This window comes from Sipha flava, unplaced genomic scaffold (genome assembly GCF_003268045.1).
Source record: "Sipha flava isolate LNK unplaced genomic scaffold, YSA_version1 330_pilon_pilon, whole genome shotgun sequence".
Taxonomy (NCBI): domain Eukaryota; kingdom Metazoa; phylum Arthropoda; class Insecta; order Hemiptera; family Aphididae; genus Sipha; species Sipha flava.
The window spans coordinates 81,815-106,396 of record NW_020273020.1 but is presented as its reverse complement, the minus strand read 5'-3'; the positions used below and the strand labels follow the sequence as shown (position 1 = coordinate 106,396).

The following is a 24,582-nucleotide window of genomic DNA, read 5'->3' as shown; positions in this document are numbered from 1 at the left end:
ATATTACAATTTTAATTTAAATATTTTGTACTGAATTATTGATTCTTAAGGTATTAAAATATTATAATTATAAATTAATAATTCAAGTTTTATTTTATTATTATTTTGTTCCGTTTGATCGTTTAAACTAACTTACCAAAATATTGATAAAATATTTATTATACAAGATCATACTTTATTTTATTCTTAAATTAAATTATATTAAATAAATATTAAATTTTATTCTTTTATTCTTTTTTTCGATCTTTAATATAATATCGTATACCTATATCCTTATGATTTGGTCGAAAATTAACTCTTATAAAATATAATAATATTGAATACATCAACCTCGTGGGTATAGATGTGAACTTATATGTTTATACATTTAATAATTTGTTCTATAATGGAGGTTTTGTTTGTTCCCTTTGCACCTCATTATAAAAGTAAACACGCGTTGTACAAGAGATTACATTTTACATTGCAGAATAGCTAGAAAACTTGTCTCAAATATTACTATACTTTTTATAATATATTACGCTGTAAACTTTTTCGTTCTGCTATCTGCATTTGACAATGTAAAATATTCGTGTACGTTTATGTGATATTATTTAACATTTTTTTTCTCTTACCTTGGTCTTCAGCAATCATGCTGTGAAAATTTTTTTTAACTAAAAATTGCTCATCCGTGTTATCTATTAATTATCCAATAATAATTCACTTGTATTCGGATTATTATATCGATACAGAATGATTGTTTTTACATGATTTACCATTGAAAACTTGTTAATTTTATTACAGTGCATATAATACTCATTAACATACTTCATTCAGGTTAGGTTAGGATATTGTAATATTTACTGTAAAACTTGATAAACGTAATTTATGTAAAAATTTAATTCAAAAAATAGCACTTGTACGAGTGAAGAATCATCACTATAACTTCAAAAAAAAATTAGTTTTAAGAAATATGTACAGCGCTTAAGCATAACATTTGATTAATATATGACATAAATAGAGACTATACACAAATATCGTTTCGCCTATAATATATGAGTAATTTGTATACAGTGGATTCCACTTAAAGTGGACACATTAGGATGATATCCATTTGCCATATTAACCGAACTTAGTTTAAAAAACACCAACAATTTCAACATCGAAAGGTTTTTATTTTGCACACGTTACTCAAAAAACTATAAAAAAAAAAAAATTAAATTAATATAATAGATAAGTAAATGTACAAACAAAAAATGAATAATATTATCTCAGACGCATCATTTTTTAAGCGATTTTACGTTGTTAAGAGCTCGGGAAAAGAGTCTCTACTTAGTACAAAACCGTGATTTTTTTCCTTCAAGGAAATATATTTTCGAGACATAATCGAAAACGTTCACGATTTCGTTGAAATTCACGGTAAAACTGAAATTACTGGTCGAATCAAGGAAAAAAAGCCACAAGTTTATCACTTTATTTATTTATTTATATTTTATATTGCTTTCGATAACACTCCTTTACACTCAATGAAACTCAAAGTATAATTCCATTAAAGGTTTAAAGGTTAATGATTTGTATTACTACTTTTAAACCCGATCTCTAATTATAAATTCAATTAAATTAGTTCTTAATACATATTATAACGTATATATAATATACGAGTATATTGCCCACAATGCACAAAGTGTCCATATTATGCAGTTTTTTTAACCTTCTCAGTATACATTGGATTGGGGACCAGATCATTTTGCCCATATTACGCGGACGTCCATATTAGGCAGAATTCATTGTATTTATGTACATATTATTTTTTCCAGTGCAATGCTGCAGTTGGTATGAAAGCATTTTTCGACATGATGCACGAAGGTCCACATAAAGTAATGTTGTTCGGTGCTGCTTGTACCCAAGTGACGGATCCGATTGCAAAAGCATCCAAACATTGGCGAATCACTCAAGTAAGTAAACAACGATGTTTTTATCATTTGCACAACTCATCCAATCAACTACCCTGCCATCATAACCTTTGTTTGACGCAATATGACAATTTTGATTTTATTATATTCTAATTATCTATTCGACAATCACATTCGACTGTTATTTCGAGAACGCAAGCACGTTATTATATGTATGTAAATATTTGGTGTTTACGATCACCTAAAAATGAGCAAATCAAATCCTAAGCCGAAGGGAATATATAATTTTAAATTGTCATTTAAAATTTGATATATCTATCAAGTTTGAGTGTTTGACATGGGTCCATTGATGATTTAGATCGTTTAACATATTTTAATCTCGAATGAAGAGTAATAGTACATAATTTCATTTGAAATAAATTAATGATGGTTTGGAAAATAATGTACACAATTAATGCATAACTGGTATTAATTTGGGATTACATAAAACATTATTGTCGATCGATATTCTCGTATTAATTATTGAATTTAAATTGGTCTGTAGTTTACATAGTTCCCTATTTACCGTACGATTTAAACTCTGAATTGGTATTGTTATAAAACTTTTCTTAAAAAATTACTGGAATTTCAAACTCATAACACTGCACCAACAGTGCAAATTACATTCTGATGAACGAATGAAAATAATTTGTGTAAAACGTGAGCAAGCTCTACAAAGTGCGCTACTTACGAGTATACTAATTTCATAATTTTAATTGCAACAACACTCGTATAAATAATATTGAAATGTAAAATTAAGCCAGAAGCTTTTTCTGTAATTCAAATTTGATTTATTCAATGAATATCCGTGTTAAACTTTTACAGATCTATTTTTAATGTGAATTAAATATCACAGCGTGTGAAATATGTTACTGTTCCAAAATCCATCTGGTAGTAATGATATAAATTTCGTATTTATATGGAAATTTCCCAAAGAAAATCAACGTATTTAATTGATGAATATCAAAAAAAATTCAACACATATTAACCAATATTTAAAAAACATCACTTAAATTAAAATGTATTTTTATATATTGGTGGACCATAGATTTAAAGCTTATTCTATTGATGGGTCGTATTGGTAGGGATTTCCAAATGATACTTTATAACCGTAAATCGCTTGACATTTATGAACCTTCCCCCCAAAAGAAAACCTAGTGACGCAATATCCCTATAGATTATGATTCTAAGCCACTCGTCAAATTTAAATGTTTGACATAGCATGATCATAAAATATGTTAAGCTAAGTTGAATATCGTAACTGTACACCCTTGAAGTATTTGGTTTTTCTCGCTTCACTCATTTTACCGATGCTATGGTTCACCGTATAAATATTTAAGGTTTAAAGAATCAGAAATAAGATCTCCAAAGAGTTTATGGGATATTTTTATTGATATTCAAGATCAAAAAAGAATATTATTATCATTTATTTTCGAAAGTGTCAACGACATGAAAATAATAGCCTCGCAATTTGAACACAATATATTATTTTAGATCCAATTAATGATACCACAGGGTCGTGAATATATTACATACGCATTTATTATAATAGTTTACGTTTAAATGTAAAATATTCTCTTAGACTTATTTAATTATTTCGTTAATAATAATATTCGTCATTGTTCGTTACACGTTATGGACTGGATACTACTGTTGCATGGAAACGAATATGGATATTTAAAGACAACTTTTAAGCTGTATATTATTATTCTAATAATCGAAGGCTAAACAATATAAATTTAACAACAAAAATAATTCCTCTCGTACAATTATAACATTTAACACAGTAACAACTTTCTTTAGTAATAATGGGGTTGTGACTTTAATATAACTGTATATTTTGTTCACGTTAAAGTAGTACGATGAATACGGTTTATCCAAAACTATATATTATAAGTTTTACAATTTATGTTGCTCTGATTACTGCTCACATATATTAATCGAAAAATTATCTTTGGTATACGTGAACCTGATGAATCTTTCCATGTATAAGATTCAACAATTTAAAACGATTCGAACAGATTTAATATTTAGCAATTAGTAAAATAAGCTAGTCTAGTTTAGATAATAGTATCTAGTTATACTTATTTTACAAATTTAACATTTTCTGGAGGATATACAAAAATTATTTACCATTTTTTTTTTTTTTTTTCAATCTTTTGATTATGGTATACTATAGGTTATAGGGATATATTATAAGGTTGCATTAGGTTATACCATAATTATGGTAAAAATAACGGAAAATATCTGAGTTTATAACAGATCCTTCAAACTACCATATTTATCACATACTTATGAGATTAAATAATGAAATACTATGAGATATTAAGAACCAATTTTTATTCTCAACATGTGTTTAAAGAACTTAAGTCATAAAATTCGTAAAACAATCAGTTTCGCTGTATTTCAAATTATCTACTTTTTATATTGACTCAGTAACATAGTATTACGATATAATAAAATTTAGACCTAATATTAAAACTAAATACATATTTTGACTGTGATGACCTAAGAAAAATGTTTTATGAATTTATTGGAATTATTCAACGAGCTTAATTTACCATAAAATGATTATATTTAAATATATAAGGATATAATGTTAAAACACTGCAGCAGATAACATGAAATAATTTCATATTATGTAAGTTTAGGGTAAAACAAAATTCTTTTATGATAATTATATTTCACAATTATAATTCTAAACAAAATATAGTACAAATTATACTCATAACATCAAATTAAACTTATGTACATTGTAAAGTTTAAAACCATTATTCGTCATTTAATGTTGATATTTCGAACAATAAAATAAACAAAAACTAATTGTATTCAAATATTCAGTATAATAATATAATGGAGCATTATTCATACAATATTGATTAATGAAGAATAAGAAGAAACACAATATTGAATCTCTAAGGACCGATTTGGTTAACCAAACAAACAGTTAATCTTAATTTTTAGAGGAAATCTGTAGGAGCAACATTAAATCCGCGTGTTACTCGAAATCGTTTAAATCGAAATCGTTATTTATTTTTCGTTCGTGTGTGTTTTATAATTTATATGAACATTTCTAGAAGGTATTGTGAATAATAAAACCATGGTTTTATTATTCACAATACCTTTTTACAATATATTCACGATACCTATTTATTTGCAAACAAATACAAAGACAATCGCTCAGATTGTATATATTTATATATATATATATAAACGCGTAAAAAATGTATTCGCTCTGAGAGATTATCTTTGTATTTGTTTGTACTCATATTATATATATAATGTTTAATATTCTTTTTCGTGGTAATCCATTAAAATTTTCATAATTTCAATAATTCATAATTCATAATTTACGGCAAAAGTTAGTAGTTTCGATGCTCAGGTGTATTGTGTAAGAGAAAAACGTTTGTTTGATCTCATAAATCAAAATCGAAAGTGTATACTCTGGTTAATAGTAACGTATTATTGTGTTTTCGACTTTCAATAATATTAAAATAAGATAAAAAGCAGCTACAACGGCGAGGTAAACGAATGAGTGAATATTCGCAATAAACATAAAAAAATTGAGCCGAATTAATTGAAATCAAACGAATATTAGGCTGAATATTAAACCAAAAATGATCTCTCAGCAAGATTCTTCATACACCCCTGACCCCTAACCTAACCTGCTACATTAACATCACCACCCGTAAAAGGTGATTGATTAATTGACTCCATAATTTATGCACTCACATTCCATTAAATGTTATCTTCGATACGTTACTATGTGTAACTAGGTAAATTCAAATAGAAATATTATTCTTGGATACTTTATTTTTATATAAATTATTGAAAACTCAGAGTACATTTATTCAGTGTTACAAAGATTTGTAAATATTTATTACGCATATTTTAATTCGTTTACATTTTTAGTGCAGTACTATACTGTAAATAGTTCTTAATTTATAATTTGAAATTGATGACTAGTATTAAAATAACTTCCATATTAGCAATTAATATTTCCAAGTACAATTAACATTTCAACTTATATTTTAGATAAGGAATGAATAGAAGTAAAACGTAAATATGACATTATAAATGTGTGTACGGAAACTCAAATAAAGTGACGTGCAATAAATGTATTCTGAATGTTCTTGTTTTTCAAGAAATCTAAAAATTAATTTGTAAATTAATTAATAAGTTTTTTTTTTTTTTATTAATAATATATATGATAAGGAAATTGTTTTACTACAAATTTAACAAAGTTGTCATTTTATTATAGATTTTTATTTTGTTTTGTTAATAAATATTTTCTTACAGTAGAAATTATTTTTAATAAAAATTGTACTTCTGAAATATAATGATTATAAGCAAAGTTTCTTGAAAATAATTTCTAAATTAAAAAAAAAAAAAAAGAATAATATTAATGTTATGTTGAAATCTGCCATAAAAGCACCAATTGGATAAATTCTAAAACTTTTTATCAAGTACCTTGAAAGTTCGATCAAAATTTTACCACAACTTATTTTTCTATGCAAAACGGAATGATAATCAATATAAATTGTAGATCTGTACCAGTGGTATAGTGAACTCAATCATTTTCAGAGGTAAAAATATTTTGTATTCCACTCAAAAAACTGAAAGGTAACCGTATCTCGATTACCTACATCGCCATGCGACTGTGTCCAACATTAAAATATAAAACAATGTAACTCTCGTGCAGAACACTGTATGAATATAATTTTTATTGTAAATAAGTCATCTAGTGTTTTTATGAATCGTTGTAGAAGTCGATTAACAAACAAAACACAATCCCTCGATTAACTTATGGACTTTAAAAAAATTACTTAAAGAACTTACTTAGAAAGTCAAAGTATGAAATGAAAAATATACATTGATACATTATTATTATTATTTTATTTTATGAAAAAAAATCTTTCAAGAAAATTAACAAAATATAATATAGTAACATCACAAAATAATAGAAAAACATTTTTATTTTCAGCAACTTAAGTTTTTTTTTACTAGACTGTTATAATGAGTGTTCGTTAATAAATAAACTTCAATGAACTCTATGTTGATGAAATAATTCAAAGTAAATATTTATTCAAAGTAACTGAATAAATTTTTCAGAGATGAATGACACATTAATATTAATTTTAATCTAACCCTGCCGATAAATTATAAAATTGTTAGTAATTCATAGTATTGATATAAATAAATTTGTTTTTTAAATAAATAATAAAAAGGACTCTAAATAAATTAATTAATAAGAATAACACATAAATCTATATACACACACGAATAACGATTTTAGTGTAATGTATTTCACTAATTGTATGACTGTTGAATTGTTTTTATTTTTCAGTTGTCCTACGCAGACACTCACCCGATGTTCAGCAGTACGGATTTCCCAAACTTTTTCCGAGTTGTCCCAAGTGAAAACGCATTTAACGCTCCTCGACTTGCACTGCTCAGACACTTCAATTGGACTCGAGTTGGTACCATCTACCAGAATGAGCCAAGATACGCGTTGGTGAGTTTCAATAATTCTACTTACTTACGGATATAATGATATCTATTTACATATTTAAAAACTTCCAAGAAATAAATTTTACAAAAGGTCTTTGGAAATGTTTGTTTTAGTAAAAAAATAAAAATAAAAATGCGATTCAAAAGTAATTTTTAAATTTTAAACTACGCTTATTTCGTCCATTTTACATACGTGGTATTATGGATGAAATCATAATCATATCCGTGATAAATATAAATATGAAATATTTTACGAATTCTGGCACTCGTACTCACATATTAACGTAATATTTACAACTTATATCTTAAATAAAACATTATTAATCATTCTGTCATAATGAAATTTATCGAGATACAATTTTATACTTGAGCGTATACACGTGAACGTTGTTCTAACGACATACCATGTAACTTAAATCGTTATACTTTGCTAAACTACAACTTTCGTGGAACTTAACTTCACATCAACAGAAATGATATATAAAATAATAAACAAATAAAAATACAATAGAAATGATTAATAAAATAATAAAACAAATAAATAAACAATAAAATAACCAAGTGTACATAAAAAAAAAACATTGGATACAAATAGTGTTTATAATGCAAATGTAAATTTGATAAAATATTCTACATATGATGGCCATAGACTAAAAATAATTCATTAAACACAAGTTATATTTTATATCGATTAGATCATAAACAGTACATACGATATTTCTACTTATTTACATAAATTAACTTTCTGTAATAAGATAATTTAATACCGTATCAAATTAAATTATTTGATATTTACCATTATCAAGTTATATGATATTGATATAACGAATAATAGTTTTTGAACTAAACTAATATCAGAATGTAAATTATGCTATTGAAAGTTTAAAAGATTTTTCTAATCTTTTCTGTGGAGCAATACCTTTAATTGTCATCAAAATATTGAAATGTGTATCTCCTGAAAACAAAATGATTATTTTAAAAGGACACATGCATTTTTCTGGTATTGCAACAATCATAAGTTTTCGATCATTTTTGTTTCATAATTCATAAGAATATAAAATAAGCCAAAATTGATTTGAACGATGTAACACAAACGTTATGGTGCATGAATTGCGTATAGCAAATATATAATTCTTAGAATAATTACTTTTCTCGGATAAACATCTTGTATTTACCCTGTATACTTCAATAATTTAATCAATAATTACGTTGTATAAATTAAAAAAAAAAAAAATAATAAGAACCTTATAAAAAACTAGTAGACAAACAATAAGACAAAAAATAAAACAAACTAAAATTAATCAAAAAATTGTCTAACTTAAAAAAAATTTAAACTTAATTAATTATTTACCTTACTTATCAGTTAATTCGAGTAATTATTTTGATCCAAGTAAGCTAACAGTGCTCATGTAAATATTGCAATTTATACCATACTTCGGCTAAACTTGAAATACAAAAATTAAATAATTGAAAATACATTTTAATTCGTTGCTTTTAATACCCATTGAATATTTTGGTTTTGATCAATCGCATGTTTTCAATCCACATAACCGGTCATGTAATATTTTTCATGTATTTAAAAAATAAACTTAACCATTTTTTTTTTTTTCGTTTATTCGTTAGAACTTGAAATCGATGGCTGTTTTTTTCTTTATTGTCAACATTCAAATACGGTTATATAACGAGTCGTTAACTTGACATCACAATTTTTCACGTGGATTATAGAACTCCTAGCGAATAAAAATTAAATTCAATATCAGTGACTGCTGCGAGACGAGTAATATTTTTTCGAATCGAAACATAACCGGAATTTCGGTGGTATTAAACTTTGATGTCCTGTACTTTAATCGACTGAAAAAATAAAGTATACCCGTATCGTACAGTGTACATTTTACTGTTTACTTATACAGGATTAATTTTTTATCAACAATAAAAGGCGAATGAAATTATTCCAACGTTTAAATGGGAATTGTTTTTATTTCTATTAATTTCCCGCACCAGCGACACAACGATCGTACGCGAAAATCGTCCGCCCCGCGTAGAGGCGGGATTAGCGGTATTTTTTTTAACATTTTTTTTTTTTTTTTTCACGAACGCCAATACGTTGGACATCACCGATCCGTGTGACAACAGCAGCAGCGGCACTTGCGACAATCGAATCCATAACGTGTTGCCACGGTCACTACTGTGTACTAAATGGTATGGCACGGTAGCGTTTCGAAATATACCGCCGTCGTGACCGACGTCGCGTCAGACCATTACGAAGGGGCGCGTTTGTCCGCGGACCGCGGCCGCACGCGTATTCCTAAGGACACGCGTCTGCAGATGAGCGACCGACGCGGCGTGACTCTAATTTTAGCTGCTTTGCCTATTATTAAATGAAACCTATTCCCAACACCGCCGCGTGGCCGATGACCGTTCAACAGGCGGTCAAAACGCACGAGACGCGCGACCGACCATCGTTGACTCATCGATCAAACTTAAAAATATTGATTTCTATATTCAACATAAATTATAAATTCCCGAAATAAAATTTCGAAACTAAATTTCGAAATTTCTTCAAAATTAATTTTTACATTCTAATGCTGGCTAATTATTATGTGAGTAGACATCCATGCCTATTTGACTTGCAATATAATATGCTTATAAAGGTCACCAAATAAAGGAAAACGTATGGAAAGACATGTTCAAAAAATGTAAACAAGCCATGATGATATTGATGATAAAGAATTCGAGAGTATCATTTAATAATATGATGACAACGTACATTACAGACCTGTCGCACGTCTCTTGCGGCTACGTTTTGTACGGAATACCTATTCAATCGCGCCGCGTCCTTGTGAATCAAACGCGTAATACAATGTGACGCAGGTACGTGTAAGTGCGAACCGCCGACATTGTAACGATAATGTTTTTAAAGTATGCGATTAATAGACGGCGAGTTCGTGCTGCCGTCACGTAACATTTCTTCGTGTCGTTTTCGAATAATAATAATCACACGCGCCGCGTCGTGCAAATCGCGTTTCTCGACATGACGCGCAAAATCAAGTACGAGCGGTGGCCCCGGGGTCACATAGTACAACGTTCGGTTACACTGGCGAACTTTGCCTCGTTCATTAGTACCCTTCGCTGCGCCCGGGAATCGCGTCTAAACGGATTAATCCTTAACGATTATGTTCGTGTGTCGCGGAGAATTATACTTCCGCCTCCGTGCCGTGCAGTTAGTATTCTCGATCGAATATAACACTAATCTTTAAAAACGATTTTTTTTTTTTTTATGATAACATTCAGACGTTTAAAAACAACTGTGACCTGAAAAGTACATTTATGACAGCGTTGAAAAAAAAATTCATCATGATGTCAACTGTTCTAAATAAATGTTGTATTTCTTTTTTCAGCAAATTTACAATTGTATTTATCGTTGATGATTTCGTGTATGAAGTTCATGTTTTGTAAAAATTACATTTCAACCGCGTCTCGACAACATTTTGCGCATGTACCGCGTGTTCAATATTTCTGTAAAATTATTAAACCCATGTACAGTTCAATAACTATGATAACAAAACTTACAAGTTTCTCACCAAGACTTGCTCTATCGCTTTCAAAGACTCATTAATAATGCAATATGTATCCGGATCAATAGATTTATTTGATTCTTATAAATATTTTCAATATTCACACAAACTGCAAACTAATGTGAAAACCCTCGTGGGCACTAGTTTTTGAGTGGGATATAAGGGAGTCGAATGTCATTAAAGCTGAAAGTAAATATAAATCATGGTATTCGGAAAACGAATCCGAGAGGCATTGGTCGGTTTATTGTAATCTATACAAATTATTGTATACAGCAGAAAAAGGAACGTTTGGTCGAGGATTTTTCGGGGATATTTTACACATAGTTCGATTCGAAAAAAATTCGTGTCTCAAATTCCATTTCACCAAATCTGAAAAAGCGAACCGTTTAATTAATTCCGTTTAATTTCATACATAATGCATTTTTGTTTCTGTGATTGAAATACCCATTACAGTCAGAAGTTTGAATATTCAAATGGAACTTTGTTTTCAGATTTTTAAATGAATACGATAGGCGTATGATTGACAATGAATTATATCGATAGACCTTTTGTTTTAATAATACTGCCAATTTCATTAATTAAACAGAAACAATATTATAATTTTCAAAACTATATAACCGTTACATGCTAAATCATAACGTTTTTTAGTTATTCTCACTTATTATTAGTATTTGTTATTTATACATGTATATTATTGCTAAAAGAAATATTTACTGAATAAATATATAGCTCAAGGATGATTATTTTTTTTTAGCTAAAATATAGTAACTAAAACAAACCAAGTAAAGAACAAGGGTTTTAATATTCATGAATTTTATAGTTTTGATACTTTTTCTAATTGATTCGGACTTTTTCTAGAAAATAACCATCTCCAACTGTACTTATATAAGACGGAAATTCAAATATATTAATATATATTTACATTTATACTCATCTAAATTTTTAAACACAAATTGTTCATAATTAACAATGCATTATTAATCACTGTACTTAAAAATTAATAAATGTATTTACTTTGCATAGAATATAATATTCAATTCTAAATTAATAATAAATATTAAGTCATTCAATAATAATTTTACAAAGGTATATACTTAACTCGAGATATTTGAGAAGTAGTTTTAATTTTACAAATTGTAATTACTCACTAATTAATATTTTGTTTTATTATAATATCATTGTTAAAACGTTTCTGTTTTTTCACTATCGTAGAATTTTTTTTTTCTATCCAATCCATCAATTTCGTAAAATTTGAAATTGAATTTATAATTTTCGTGAATTATTAATAGATAAACATAACACTTTTTTTTATACATGAACTGTTTATTGAATAACCAAAAATATATACAAATGTATATTACATCCATTTTAAATACTTACAGATTTGTGATTTCCATAGTTTTTTGTTTTTATTTATTGCATCAAAATAACTATTTACATAATTAATATATGAATCTCTAGAGTATGAATCGCAAACATTTTTACTATTCATACTATAATATGGGAGTAAATAACAATTTAAAATACTCTCATTACATAATACTTACGTGTAACAGTAGATTATTGAGGTAACCACTGTTCTATTGAAATGTATATAATACGATACAATCGATATTATCGACAGCAAAGAATGGTCGAACAATAATATTTACCATATAACATAAGAAACTAATAGGTACAGGAAACAAAAAGGATTATTTAACAACAAAATATTTCCAGAACGATAAAACTTTTCTTCGTCCGGTCAATGATTCCGAAGTTTTCTCAATGGTAAAACGTTAAAATGCATACACTTATGTGTTAACATACACATCAAATGGCTGGTTTTAAAATTATATTATTCTTATTCATATCTATATAATTGTTTTGTTATTTAAAAAAGCTAATATAACGAGCAGAAAATGGGCTTGAGCTCATTTAATATCTGATAGAGAATGTGTTACGCTGTATTTTAAAACTTTAGCAAATGATAAATCATCAAATTCAAATAACCGTTCATAATTTAATATAATGTTTATCATTAAAGAAGTTTCATACTATCTTAAAAACTATAGATATTTTAACATAGTTAATTCAGTGCAAAAACGTTAAATTTTATGGAAACATAACATTGAAATTTACATTTTAAGTAAACCAATAAAGTGAATGATAAATGAAAAAAATATTAAATGATACCAACATCAACATTTTTTTGTCCATAATTTATTGAAATAAATGTTGTGCTTCACGCATTTTTTAATATTTCTAAAAGATAAAAACATACATTGATTTTTAGTAAATTTAATTTCACTGAGAAATATATAATAGTTAATGACTGAAATTGTATAATAGTATAACTCAAGTAATTTGTATTCTATAAAACAGTATACATAAAATTATGAACACAGTAAACTGTACATTATTATTATAGTGTATTATTTATGAACTGAAACAAAATACTTTTTTTAAAATTGATACAATTTTTACATTTTTTTTATGCTTTTAAAAATAAAGATTCATGAAAAATAACTAATCTATATTTTAATATGGTTAATATAAATATTTTACCATAAACTGTAATCTGCTCTATCTATTAATCAATAGGTTATACAAGTATTATCCAAATATCTATTTTACGCAAGTAACAATGCGAATAATGTATTTATATTACTTGGAAAAGTTCAAATGAAAAAACAATAATCATCCAAATGTTTTTTTCTATATATAACAACTATTTAACAATATGATTTTTAATTGTCATCTAATGAAGCTATGAATATGGCTTTATTTTGTTTTTTTTAGAGTTATACACTATCAGTAAGATTATTAATTAAATATTTAAGTTTTTCTATTAAAATATTTAAGAAAATGTAAAATATTAAAATATTGATTTATTTAAGAGAACTCTTTTATTAATTTAAGTTATATTGTATAAATTTTGATTATTTTTTATTAGTGGTGGCATTATTTTAACTGAATACCGGAAAACTCTACTTTATTTTTTTTATTTTTGTTTTATTATTCCAGAGAGGAGAATATTTTCAAATTAATTAAAAAGCGTGGCACTTTGTTGATTTTAATTAATCAAAACTGTCCTTGTTTAAAAAAAAAAATCACCTATTATGTATTGAGTTAAATATATCACTCAAAATAATTTAAATAAATTTGAAAACGAAAACAATAATTTTTAATCAAATTAGAAAAAAAAAATGTTTGAACATCAAATATTCAGATAAAAATAATGTATATTATTATATTTAAGAATAAAAATAAATGTTCAGACTAACGATAACCGATGTAGATTTAAATTGAAAATATAATAATTAGCATTATACGTTTTTTTTAAAAAATTACAATAAATAATACATTTATTACCTACTATTATTACTACTGCTCTTAATTTTCTTAAGCTCCAAGCAATGTGGTTATGTTTAAAAAAACGAATTTGTAAAACATACTCAAACGTTATAACATTTTTATAAAATATTTACTGTCACGTTCATGCATTTAAAAGTACAATTTTATGTAGAATGTATAGTGTCCTACATTGAGACCCTAAAAGTATAATTCAAAAGTATGCAATTTTTATTTAAGATTTTTTTTTTCTATTGTTTGTGTAACAAACAATTTTAAAACAAAACAAAACGCATCCGTCAATCAAATTAAATAAATATATTACTGTGCGTTTGTATGCGTTTAGTGTCAACTTCTTTTGTCCTCTTACCTTATTCCTCATCATTACTGATTCTTCACTTCTACTTCTTCTGATTCATGATCATGAGTGTTAAATTAATTAATTTTATTATCGAGGAGAGAAACTGACGTTTGATTTTCAATATCCCTCGGAACGTACACATTACCGATAGCCAACGTTACTATTTTAAATTGTGACTAACTATAGATATGAGCTATAATATGTAACAATTTAAAATTGTCTGTACCTCGGAAATAGTATACACAAATTTTCAGGACACAAATGGTCAGAAATATGAACTCAATGTAATCTCGGTCCGTCCAAATCTAATTTTCATGATAACAGTGATAACAGTCGATATTTCACAAATGTTTGTTTCTTTCTAGTCTTTATATTTTCATTAAACTTCTGTTTAAAACTACTATAGTGTAACGTTCAAAGTATTTTTTTTCCAATGTAGGAACGCATGTATTTGTCTCTCAATAGCAGATATACGTTCGTTTTAATCAAACGTTTCATTCGTTTCGGTTATCGAAGAGCTAAAGTGTCTGATCTATATCTTTCTATAATTTGCACACCATACTGATTTTTATAGTGCAAATTAAACCCTTGGAGTACTCTGGTCAAAAGAAAATTTCTTTAGCTGTTGCCATTATTTTCGGCCTATATATAATACTATGTTAAAATAGTTTCTGTACCATTATGGAGAGATTATTTTTTATTTTTACCGGAAAGTGTAAAGTTATGTTAATTTGAATACACATTCCATTATAAAGATCTTGGTACTGCCATTTTAATTCCGTTCTCTAAAATAATTAATGAATGTTTATATATATATATATATATCAAAAACCATGTAGGTTCGATGATAATTTTATAATTTCAATATACATATTAATTTGATTGAAATCGGTAGCAGCAACACAGAAATCCACTTAAATTACAAAAGTATTCATGTTGCATAATGGCATATAAATGGTAGTGGTGTGTGTGTGTATGTTTGTAATTGTATGTGTACATTTGAGTCATGCCCGAAATATTGTAATATATTATTTGAAATTGTATAAACAGTACAGATACTAAACAGTATTAAATGAAATCCAAAAATTATATTAAGTAAAAGTTTTTACGGCTAAGAACGATTTTGTTTCCTATGTGACTTTAACTTAAATCACTAAGCATAAAAATACTCCACGTTTACCTATCAAAAGACTTCACAGCGTATGGACATCGTATATATGAAGAGAACACATTTAAAAAAAATTCCCAAGTATATAATATTTTCTTTACGAGAAAAAAAAAATTAAAAACAACTCTACCTATGTTTTACCAGCCAATCGCATGACTTCAAAGAGAGAACTTTATTTAATCCATAACAGTCATAAAAAAAAAGCGAAAATTCTAGGTTGAGTAAGACTTCATGATAAGGTGAGATGAAAAGATAGGTGAATGGTATTGCTGTATATTTTGTTCTTTTAATGTGAAACCAATTACCATAATTTTCGAAAAAACGATTATGAGTTGAAGAGGTTGCATGAATCAGTTTATTCTCGTAATTCTAAAAGCGATTGAAATCTTGACAGAAAAATAAAATATATAAAAAGATTTAACTTTTAATAATCACACTTTTACTAAAAAATAAAAGGTAAACTATTTTTGATAGAATTTTAAGTATCTATGAACATCACAAAATTTATCAAAATATTTTGTGACTACGAGTAACGCTTTTACAACATTTTTATGAATTATATATATATTTTTTTTTTTGCTACCAATTAAATCTTATAAAATCCATAATTTTTGACTTTCAAACATTAAAAAAAAAAAAAAAAAAAAAAAAAAAAAACGAAAATTGATGAACTTTAGATTACAATGATGGTGCCAATTTACGTGATTTATATTAATTCACTATAATGTTCATAAAAATTCGTAAATCGTGTCAAAATGATCAAGTTTGATTAAAATTTTATAATCAAATGCTCATCAATTTTTTTTTGAAATTAAGTCAAATTTGTTTTCATAAATTAATTATAAAGATATATGAAGAACTTAACATTACATTTTCAGGACTTTTTGTCAAACCGAAATTATTTTATTAATATTTTTTAAAAAAAAAACTAGTAAAATATAAGTAATTACATTTTCTATAAATAGTTTTTTAAAATAATATAACCTACAAAACACAATGATATAAACATTCAGAGAAAATTTCAAGTGTGTGATTATTATTTTTTGAGTTACGATAAAATATAAAATTCGATTTGGTCGAAAACTATAGTGTTGAAAATAATTCTGTTTTTTATCATTTTTCGACAGATTTACTAAATTATTAAGAAAACTAATGGAAAATGAATAAAACTCCAAACTGTAATTGCAAAACATATGATCGTCATAATTCAAGCAATTTTTAGGTAGAATTCTTATACACAAACAAAACATATTAAAAATAGTGTAGTCATACATTTTTTCGTTTCACTCGGAATCTTATTACTCAGTCGCCCACCGACATAACATAAGTAATTCCAATATTGTATAAAAATACCAAATAAAAACGATTAAAAATATCAAAACAAATATAATTTTCCACCATTTTAAAATATTGAATAAGAAGTCCATTCAATAAGTTTAATAAGTTCAACTGAAGTTTTAAAGTCCATTTTTTTAATTTTCAAAATCATCATTACATTTTAAAATATAATGAAAACGGATTAATTTTTAAAAAAAAAATGGCATAAATAAGTTAAATCATATTTTTTTTTCAAAAGCAAAAATTATACAAAGAATACAAAATAAAAAAATTATTATATTAAGCTTTAAGTTCATTAAATTGTAATTAATAAATTCAAATACTTTGCTTTTAACTAAGAAATAGTTTCTAAACAATATTCAATTTTTCTTTTAATAAAAAATAAAAAAAAATAAAATTCTGTTTGGATTTAATTAATTTGATGGAATTATTTTGTTTTTCGTTCTGAAAAATAATTTATACTTTAAAATTAACATAAAGGTTTTTTACGTATTTTATTAATATACGAGAATGTTATTTTATTAATTTAACATTTTAAAATTGTTTATAAATTTAATTACCTAAATATAATATTCTATGTTGCAATATAATAAATAGTTATAACGAAAATGGTAGCAATATTACTTATTCTCGACAAAATTAATTTGTTATTTCCATTCTGAAAAAAATAATAAGATATACTATAAATTAATTAGTACTTATATTTATACTATAGTATTATCACAAATTATTGTGACTTAGTTCCCGGCGATTGCGTGTTACACAATCATATTTCAACTAACATAATTATACAACATTTACGATATTTTTATTTTTATTTTTCTACTCAGTGTACATTATTGATTAAAATTGTGTTTAAATTTTTGAATTTTGGTTTTGCATTATTTAAATTTGATATAGTTTAACACAACATATAGATCGTGAGTAAAACAAAAAATGTATTTGCTGTACATAAATTATACTGGTTATTTGATTTTTTTTTTTTTTTTGATAAATAATTTTTGTGTAACTCGAGAAAATAATTAATGTAACATATCGCAACAATTTGAATTCGAAATAAAATATGATATGTACCACAAGTCTTTTTTGATTTAATCACAAACTTTTTTGTTTAAATAATATTCTACAATTGCTTACACTTTCCTAATATGTATATTATTCTATTTAAAATATTAATTTACTATGTTTATTTTTTATAAAATTATACTTCAGTTGAAAAAAATTAGTTTGTCTAAGACCAGTCATTATAAATAGATCAAATATTTCGTCAGATAAGCCAATTTATTTATAATTGATTTAACAACTAAAACATAAAATGCTTCTTTGAAAGATGATTTGATTTTTCTATACGTGAAGAACGTTGATTTGTTAAAACCTCATAGTAAATAATGAATTAATGATATAATAAACTCATTCGTATTAACCCTTCAATGATTTTCAAATTCTTTTTGTTACCAATGACGCTAGTATAACTATTTTAGGTCGTATTTATTTTGTGATTAAAACTTAAGTTATGACAAACCTCCTTAACTATATCATACACTATATCATACTCGTGTTACAATTATTTTAGATATTATAATAAGATTCTCGATATATATATTATATACAGCTCAACGACCTTTGCTCCAAATCAATTTTTAGATACGAAAATCCGTCAATGTTTTCAAACTTAATAGAAAAATTCTACTATAACTCAATCGTCCTGCAGTGACCTACACATATTTGAAACGTCTTACTCTTCTTACGATCATACCGTACTTCTACCCTATCAAAAAAGTGGAGCGACGAAAGATCAACCTCTGTACTGATCCGCCATGTCGGATTCTCGTATCTCCCCGGATAGATCCTCGTATTATTTTTCCAAATTAGATAATACTTGTTCTTACGTAGCATAATATGATTTTAATTTAATATTAAAACTTTCATATAAATTCACTTTGAAAATCAAAAATAATTCTCCGTGTTTATATCGGCAACTCAAATTATCATAACATATTTTTATTTAATATCTCAATAAATAATTTACGTGTATGTTATTATAAAACATTTACGATCTCAAATACGACTCTCTTCCAATAGAAGATCTATATCAATATTGTTAAAGAATATATGATGAATTAAGAATTACATAACACTAGTCGGGTACCTAATAATAATTATAACATTGTAATATATTTTACCAACAGATAGATTTAATACACGCGGAATAAATAACTTTCATTGAATAACATACTAGGTAATCATATAATGATTAAATGAAAAAATACTAAATAAAAAAGTGCTTCGAAGAAGAATGTGATTAGTGTAAGATCTTAATAATATGGTTTGATAAAAAGTTAATGATAATTGATAAAGTCTTAGGCCATATCGAAAAAAGTATTGTATAAATAATATATCTTTTAATTTTGCTTCTCAACAAAACAAAATTAAATACTGAAGAAACCACGATTAATACAAACGATAAATTATACATAATATCTTTACTATATTTATATAGTAAATATAAACACTATAAATCATAACATTATGGGTTTCGGAATTTTTTTTACAAATTTTTATTTTTATTCTAGTGAATTAAATATTTTATTTTAAATACCAAACTTATATCAAACATTTTATATTTTTACATTCTCATGTGTATTAAATGAAGATAAAAAATACAGAATACCTACAGAATACCGTACTAAGAGTACATTCAATGAACGACAAATAAGACCAATTTTATACATAGTAACTAAATCAATATGTAAACGGTAGAAAATAAAGTTACAATACTGTATTAAAATTGTACAAGTGGAATTTTTTATTTAACATTAAAATATGATAACGTAATAATTTTCAGTAAATAGATTTAAATTAACATTTGTACTTATTCCAATTATTTAATAACCATTGTATTTAATTTTGTATTCTACAAGGGGAAAAAAAATTTTCACATCACTTACAAATTCTTTTAAGAATAGTCATTCGCTTTTCAGTACTTTTTTTAATATGTAATGTTATTCTTATTATAATTATATAATATTTTTTCAGGGTTACATTATATTAAATAAAAACTTATTAACACTTCATATATATATTTAATTATTAAAATAAATTTAACTTATCAATTTAATTATAACATTTTTTACCAGTTTACTATTTTTTGGATTTAAGTATTTACTGGAAATATAAAAGCATAAAAAAAGCATGATTTTAATATTAATTATATAATATGATATGACCTAATTAGAACAACATCATATTATATTAAATCGTTCTCCATCCAGCAGACATAGTTTAGACTACTCTTTCAGTCACAAATACCCATATTGATGATCAAACGTGACCTAAAAACCACGTAATATTCCTACTAATTATATTGGATATTTATAAATAGTTACTTTAAATAATATTAATAATTACAAACATATAATTATTATTATTGCAACTTTTTTCTTGTTTCTTTTTCTTTCTAACTGTACAAAAGAAAAGTTTTTGTTAAATGATTTATTAATTTAACTAACAAACGGTTATAAGAACAGTTGTAATGAGTTATAAGAAGTTTTCTCCCTTTTCTTTTCCAACCTATCAACCTTTGTAAGGAAAAAATACGAACAAAAAAAAGTTCAGGATAATATAATGCTAGTCTCAGGTGCAGTGTTATTTAAAAAATAATAATTTAGAAAATTGTTAGTTTTATATTTACGGGTTCTATGTAAAATGTACGTAATGGTAACTAATTATAAAAACAACTGATACAGTTTTTATTTACAACATAATTTTTTCTACTTGATTGTTTATTGCCATTTAAAACTATGATAATTCTATTCATTTTTAATAACTTTACTTTTCTGAAGAATAACAAGAAAGTTTTGTGGTTTCCTTGTTGACATAGTTTTTCAATTGAATAAGAAACATAGAATTTTTGTTTTTTATTATTATTATATTTTTCAAATTTTAGAAACTTAAAAATATTTTAATAATTTTATTTTATTATTGTATTGTAATTACATGTCCTTTTGGTATTCAAGTTTTATTAATTTTAATTTATTGCTGATAATATCAAAATTTTCAATAGAAACATTATAATGTTAGATTATCATTTTTTTCTTTATTATCATTATAATAAGATTTATTGATCCGTTTTAACACAATCTACGAAGCTTTTAGAATTACTTATCAAACATTTCTATTAATATCAATAAAAAAAGTTTATGTTATTATTGTATTTATCTTTAACGCAAAAGTAACACGATTTATTGTTTTGTCCCTTAAAAACTTCACTCGATCGTAAAAAAACCCTGTTTAATTTTCAAACTTTTGGTTTACGTAATACGTGCTAGTGCTATTCGTACCATAGACCATTTCATTCGTTTTATAGTAATAGTCTTTTTTCAAACAATATTTGTCAGTTTTTATTATTTTTTTGGTAAAAATAATTTCCAAACTGACGAGTGTCGTTTTTTCATTGTAAATTTGTCTTATTTATGTAACGCATTATTACCACCAGCAAATTTTCCGTAAGAAACCCCGAAGAACTTTATAACGATAGTTCGTCCAATATATTATGCCCCTAATTTGAGACCCAAGAATACGAGATGCTTGATACAACTTGTAATTATGATTTGAATTGATGATGTTATTAATGTGCATAATATTTTTCGTCGTACGTAAAATAGTTCAAAATGTTAATTTTATTGTATCTTGTTACATTAATTATCTGCAAAAGCTTCAAGCATAATTCACATTAATAACAAATTATTTACAATAATAAAAATGCTTTAAACTAAATACTTAAGATAAATATTGGAATATTTGCTCCTAAATTAAAAAAAAAAAAAAAACACATTTTAAAATATCCTAGTGATACAAAAAAAATACACAATACAATATACAATACATCATATTTAAAATATTTTAAACAAATCAGGAAAACCAATTGTGGAATTTGTTAAATATATTTCAAACAAACTATGATACCATATAAAATTTAAAAAAATTTGTTATTCAGTATATACATATATTTAAGAACCTATATATAAGTAAATAACATAACTTGTAATAATTTTTGCACTTTGTAGTACCCACATTTGTGAAATTTTAACACCAATTTTCAGTGTTTAAAATAGTTTTTACTATCCTAAAATAACAAAAGCCTCTAAGTTTCAAAACTAAACAAAATCAAAAGTGGGCCTTCATAGTGCCACAACTGCCAGGCTTATGGGAATACAAGTAATTACTGTAATTAAGAGTCTCACTGAGGTGTGAGGAAAATCATCTTACTGAAGACTACTCCAAAGATAGAAAAAGTTCAGCCAAATGCGTACTTTGCCAAACTGCCCATACAGCTAACTTCAAAAGCTACCCAATCTTCAATTCTATTATCAAACTCATAAAAATAATTACTCAAACAATTTCAAATCTAGATAAACTTACCATGTGAATTTAAAATTATCCTACTGTCGTAAACATAAACAATTTAACCAGCATAGTTGTTTTAATTCTTTAAATCTATGGTTAACTCTAGTACATTAATTAATTATTTTCTTGAACATTGAAAATAAAAACAATTAATTTAATAATAGCTTTCCTTGGCAACAAGAATTTTCAGACATTATCATTATACAATTATCTTTATCCTATATGTTTACCATCGCTAAGCATTTAATAAGAATACCAAGTCCTGAGACATAAGGAGTCTGGGTTTTGTTCGATTGTTTTCACGTTTCAATAAAAATAAATTTTACAAGCTTATATTTTGCTAACAAATCTGCACACAACGACAAAAAATGTAAAAACTAAAAAATGATAGATAGTAAATAAAAGATAATAGATAAATAATAAATAAATACACATAAACACACATACACACACAATTAATATATAAATAACTACGACTTACGCAAAAATAAATAAACGTACTACATTTTTATTTGTAAAATAATACGAATGAGAATAAAGGTAACTAATAAGGAAATTTAATAAAAACTGCTCAAAATGTTCATGAAGTGTTGAGATGCAAATTTTAGGTGATGCTACTAAATTATTTTTATTCGTAAAATTAAATTGTGAGTTAACGTACCATGAATCGCATCATGGTCTAAAAGATCGTGAGTTTATTATTTTACTAATATAATAATAACAGACTTGGGTAAAATATTTTATACAAATTGTATTCCAAATACTTTTAAAATACTTTTAGTTTTAATACTATAAATATAATAGATGTCCACTCAACAGAAATATTTAAAATTATAAATTAAATATATGTTATTTTATTGTATTTTTATATTACATAACTGTTATAGTTATTATGGTTTACAACAATAATAAATTCCCGATATTAGCTTATACAAGATACGGCGGAAAAGTAATAAAATCATTTAAAAAAAGAGATGATTCGACGGTATTCGAAATACAGTATTCAAAATCATCGTTATAAGTATTCAAAATACTTTATTGAATACTTTCAAAAAAAAGAATTTAAAAAGTATTCGACATACTTAAAAGTATTCTGAATACAGTATTCTGAATATTGTATTCAAATTACCACTCAAGTCTGAATAATAATAATAAGTCACTATGAGTAATTTACTTTATTTCGTGAATTTTTTTACCTTTAATTTACACGTCAACCTATTATTTAAAACTATTCAGAATATTCAATTATTGTTTGTCGAATTTAAAGATATTTTTAAAGTCTGTAACCAGTCAAAAAGACCGTGTGCAATTAAACTCAGTAACAATTTTGTTACGTAATATTTTCGCCGGCATCCAATTTTAAACGGAAAAAACAACAAAAACAATATATACAGTCACTTACCTCTTATCTCTTCGAAGGTTGAAATATTTTTGTTTAGTTTTATCAGAATAATATTATAACTGTATTGTATTCAAACATATTCTTTCAATCAAATTGTTTTTAATTTATTTTCACTTTAATCTATAACAGTTCCAGTTATATCAATTTTCATTGTAAAATATAATAAATAAATAAAGTACAATTTTTGTAAATCATTAATAAATGCATTCGTATATAAAATGTTAAAAATAATATAAGATATAAATGAACGGTCAAAAAGACCTTGTGTGACCACATGCATTACATACAATGATGCGACTCATGGCGAGTTAATTCAACTTCAAAACTATTTTTCTAAATAAAAGTCACTCAAAATATTAATTTAGAGATTCTTATCATCAGTCACTTATAATTATTTTTTCGTGGCAATTTATATAAATTAATATGAATTAATTAGTTAAAGAACTATAACTTATATTAAAATAAAAATAGAATTTCTTTCTTAATGCTTCGTTATTTAATTAATATTCTAGGAAGTGCTCGAATAGTATCATTTATTTTTAATCTTCTGAATTTTTTTC

The 24,582-nt window shown here is 25.4% G+C and overlaps 1 protein-coding gene across 4 annotated transcripts in view; it reads left to right on the top strand.

Moving 5' to 3' along the window:
• Window positions 1-24,582, top strand: part of LOC112687089 (gamma-aminobutyric acid type B receptor subunit 2) — a 466,487-nt gene that overhangs the window by 374,859 nt on the left and 67,046 nt on the right. For all 4 annotated transcript variants that reach the window (XM_025559630.1, XM_025559633.1, XM_025559632.1 and 1 more), the window contains 2 exons: window positions 1,794-1,931; window positions 7,276-7,443. In XM_025559630.1, coding sequence (XP_025415415.1) covers window positions 1,794-1,931; window positions 7,276-7,443 — 306 coding nt within the window. The remainder of the gene's footprint in view (window positions 1-1,793; window positions 1,932-7,275; window positions 7,444-24,582) is intronic.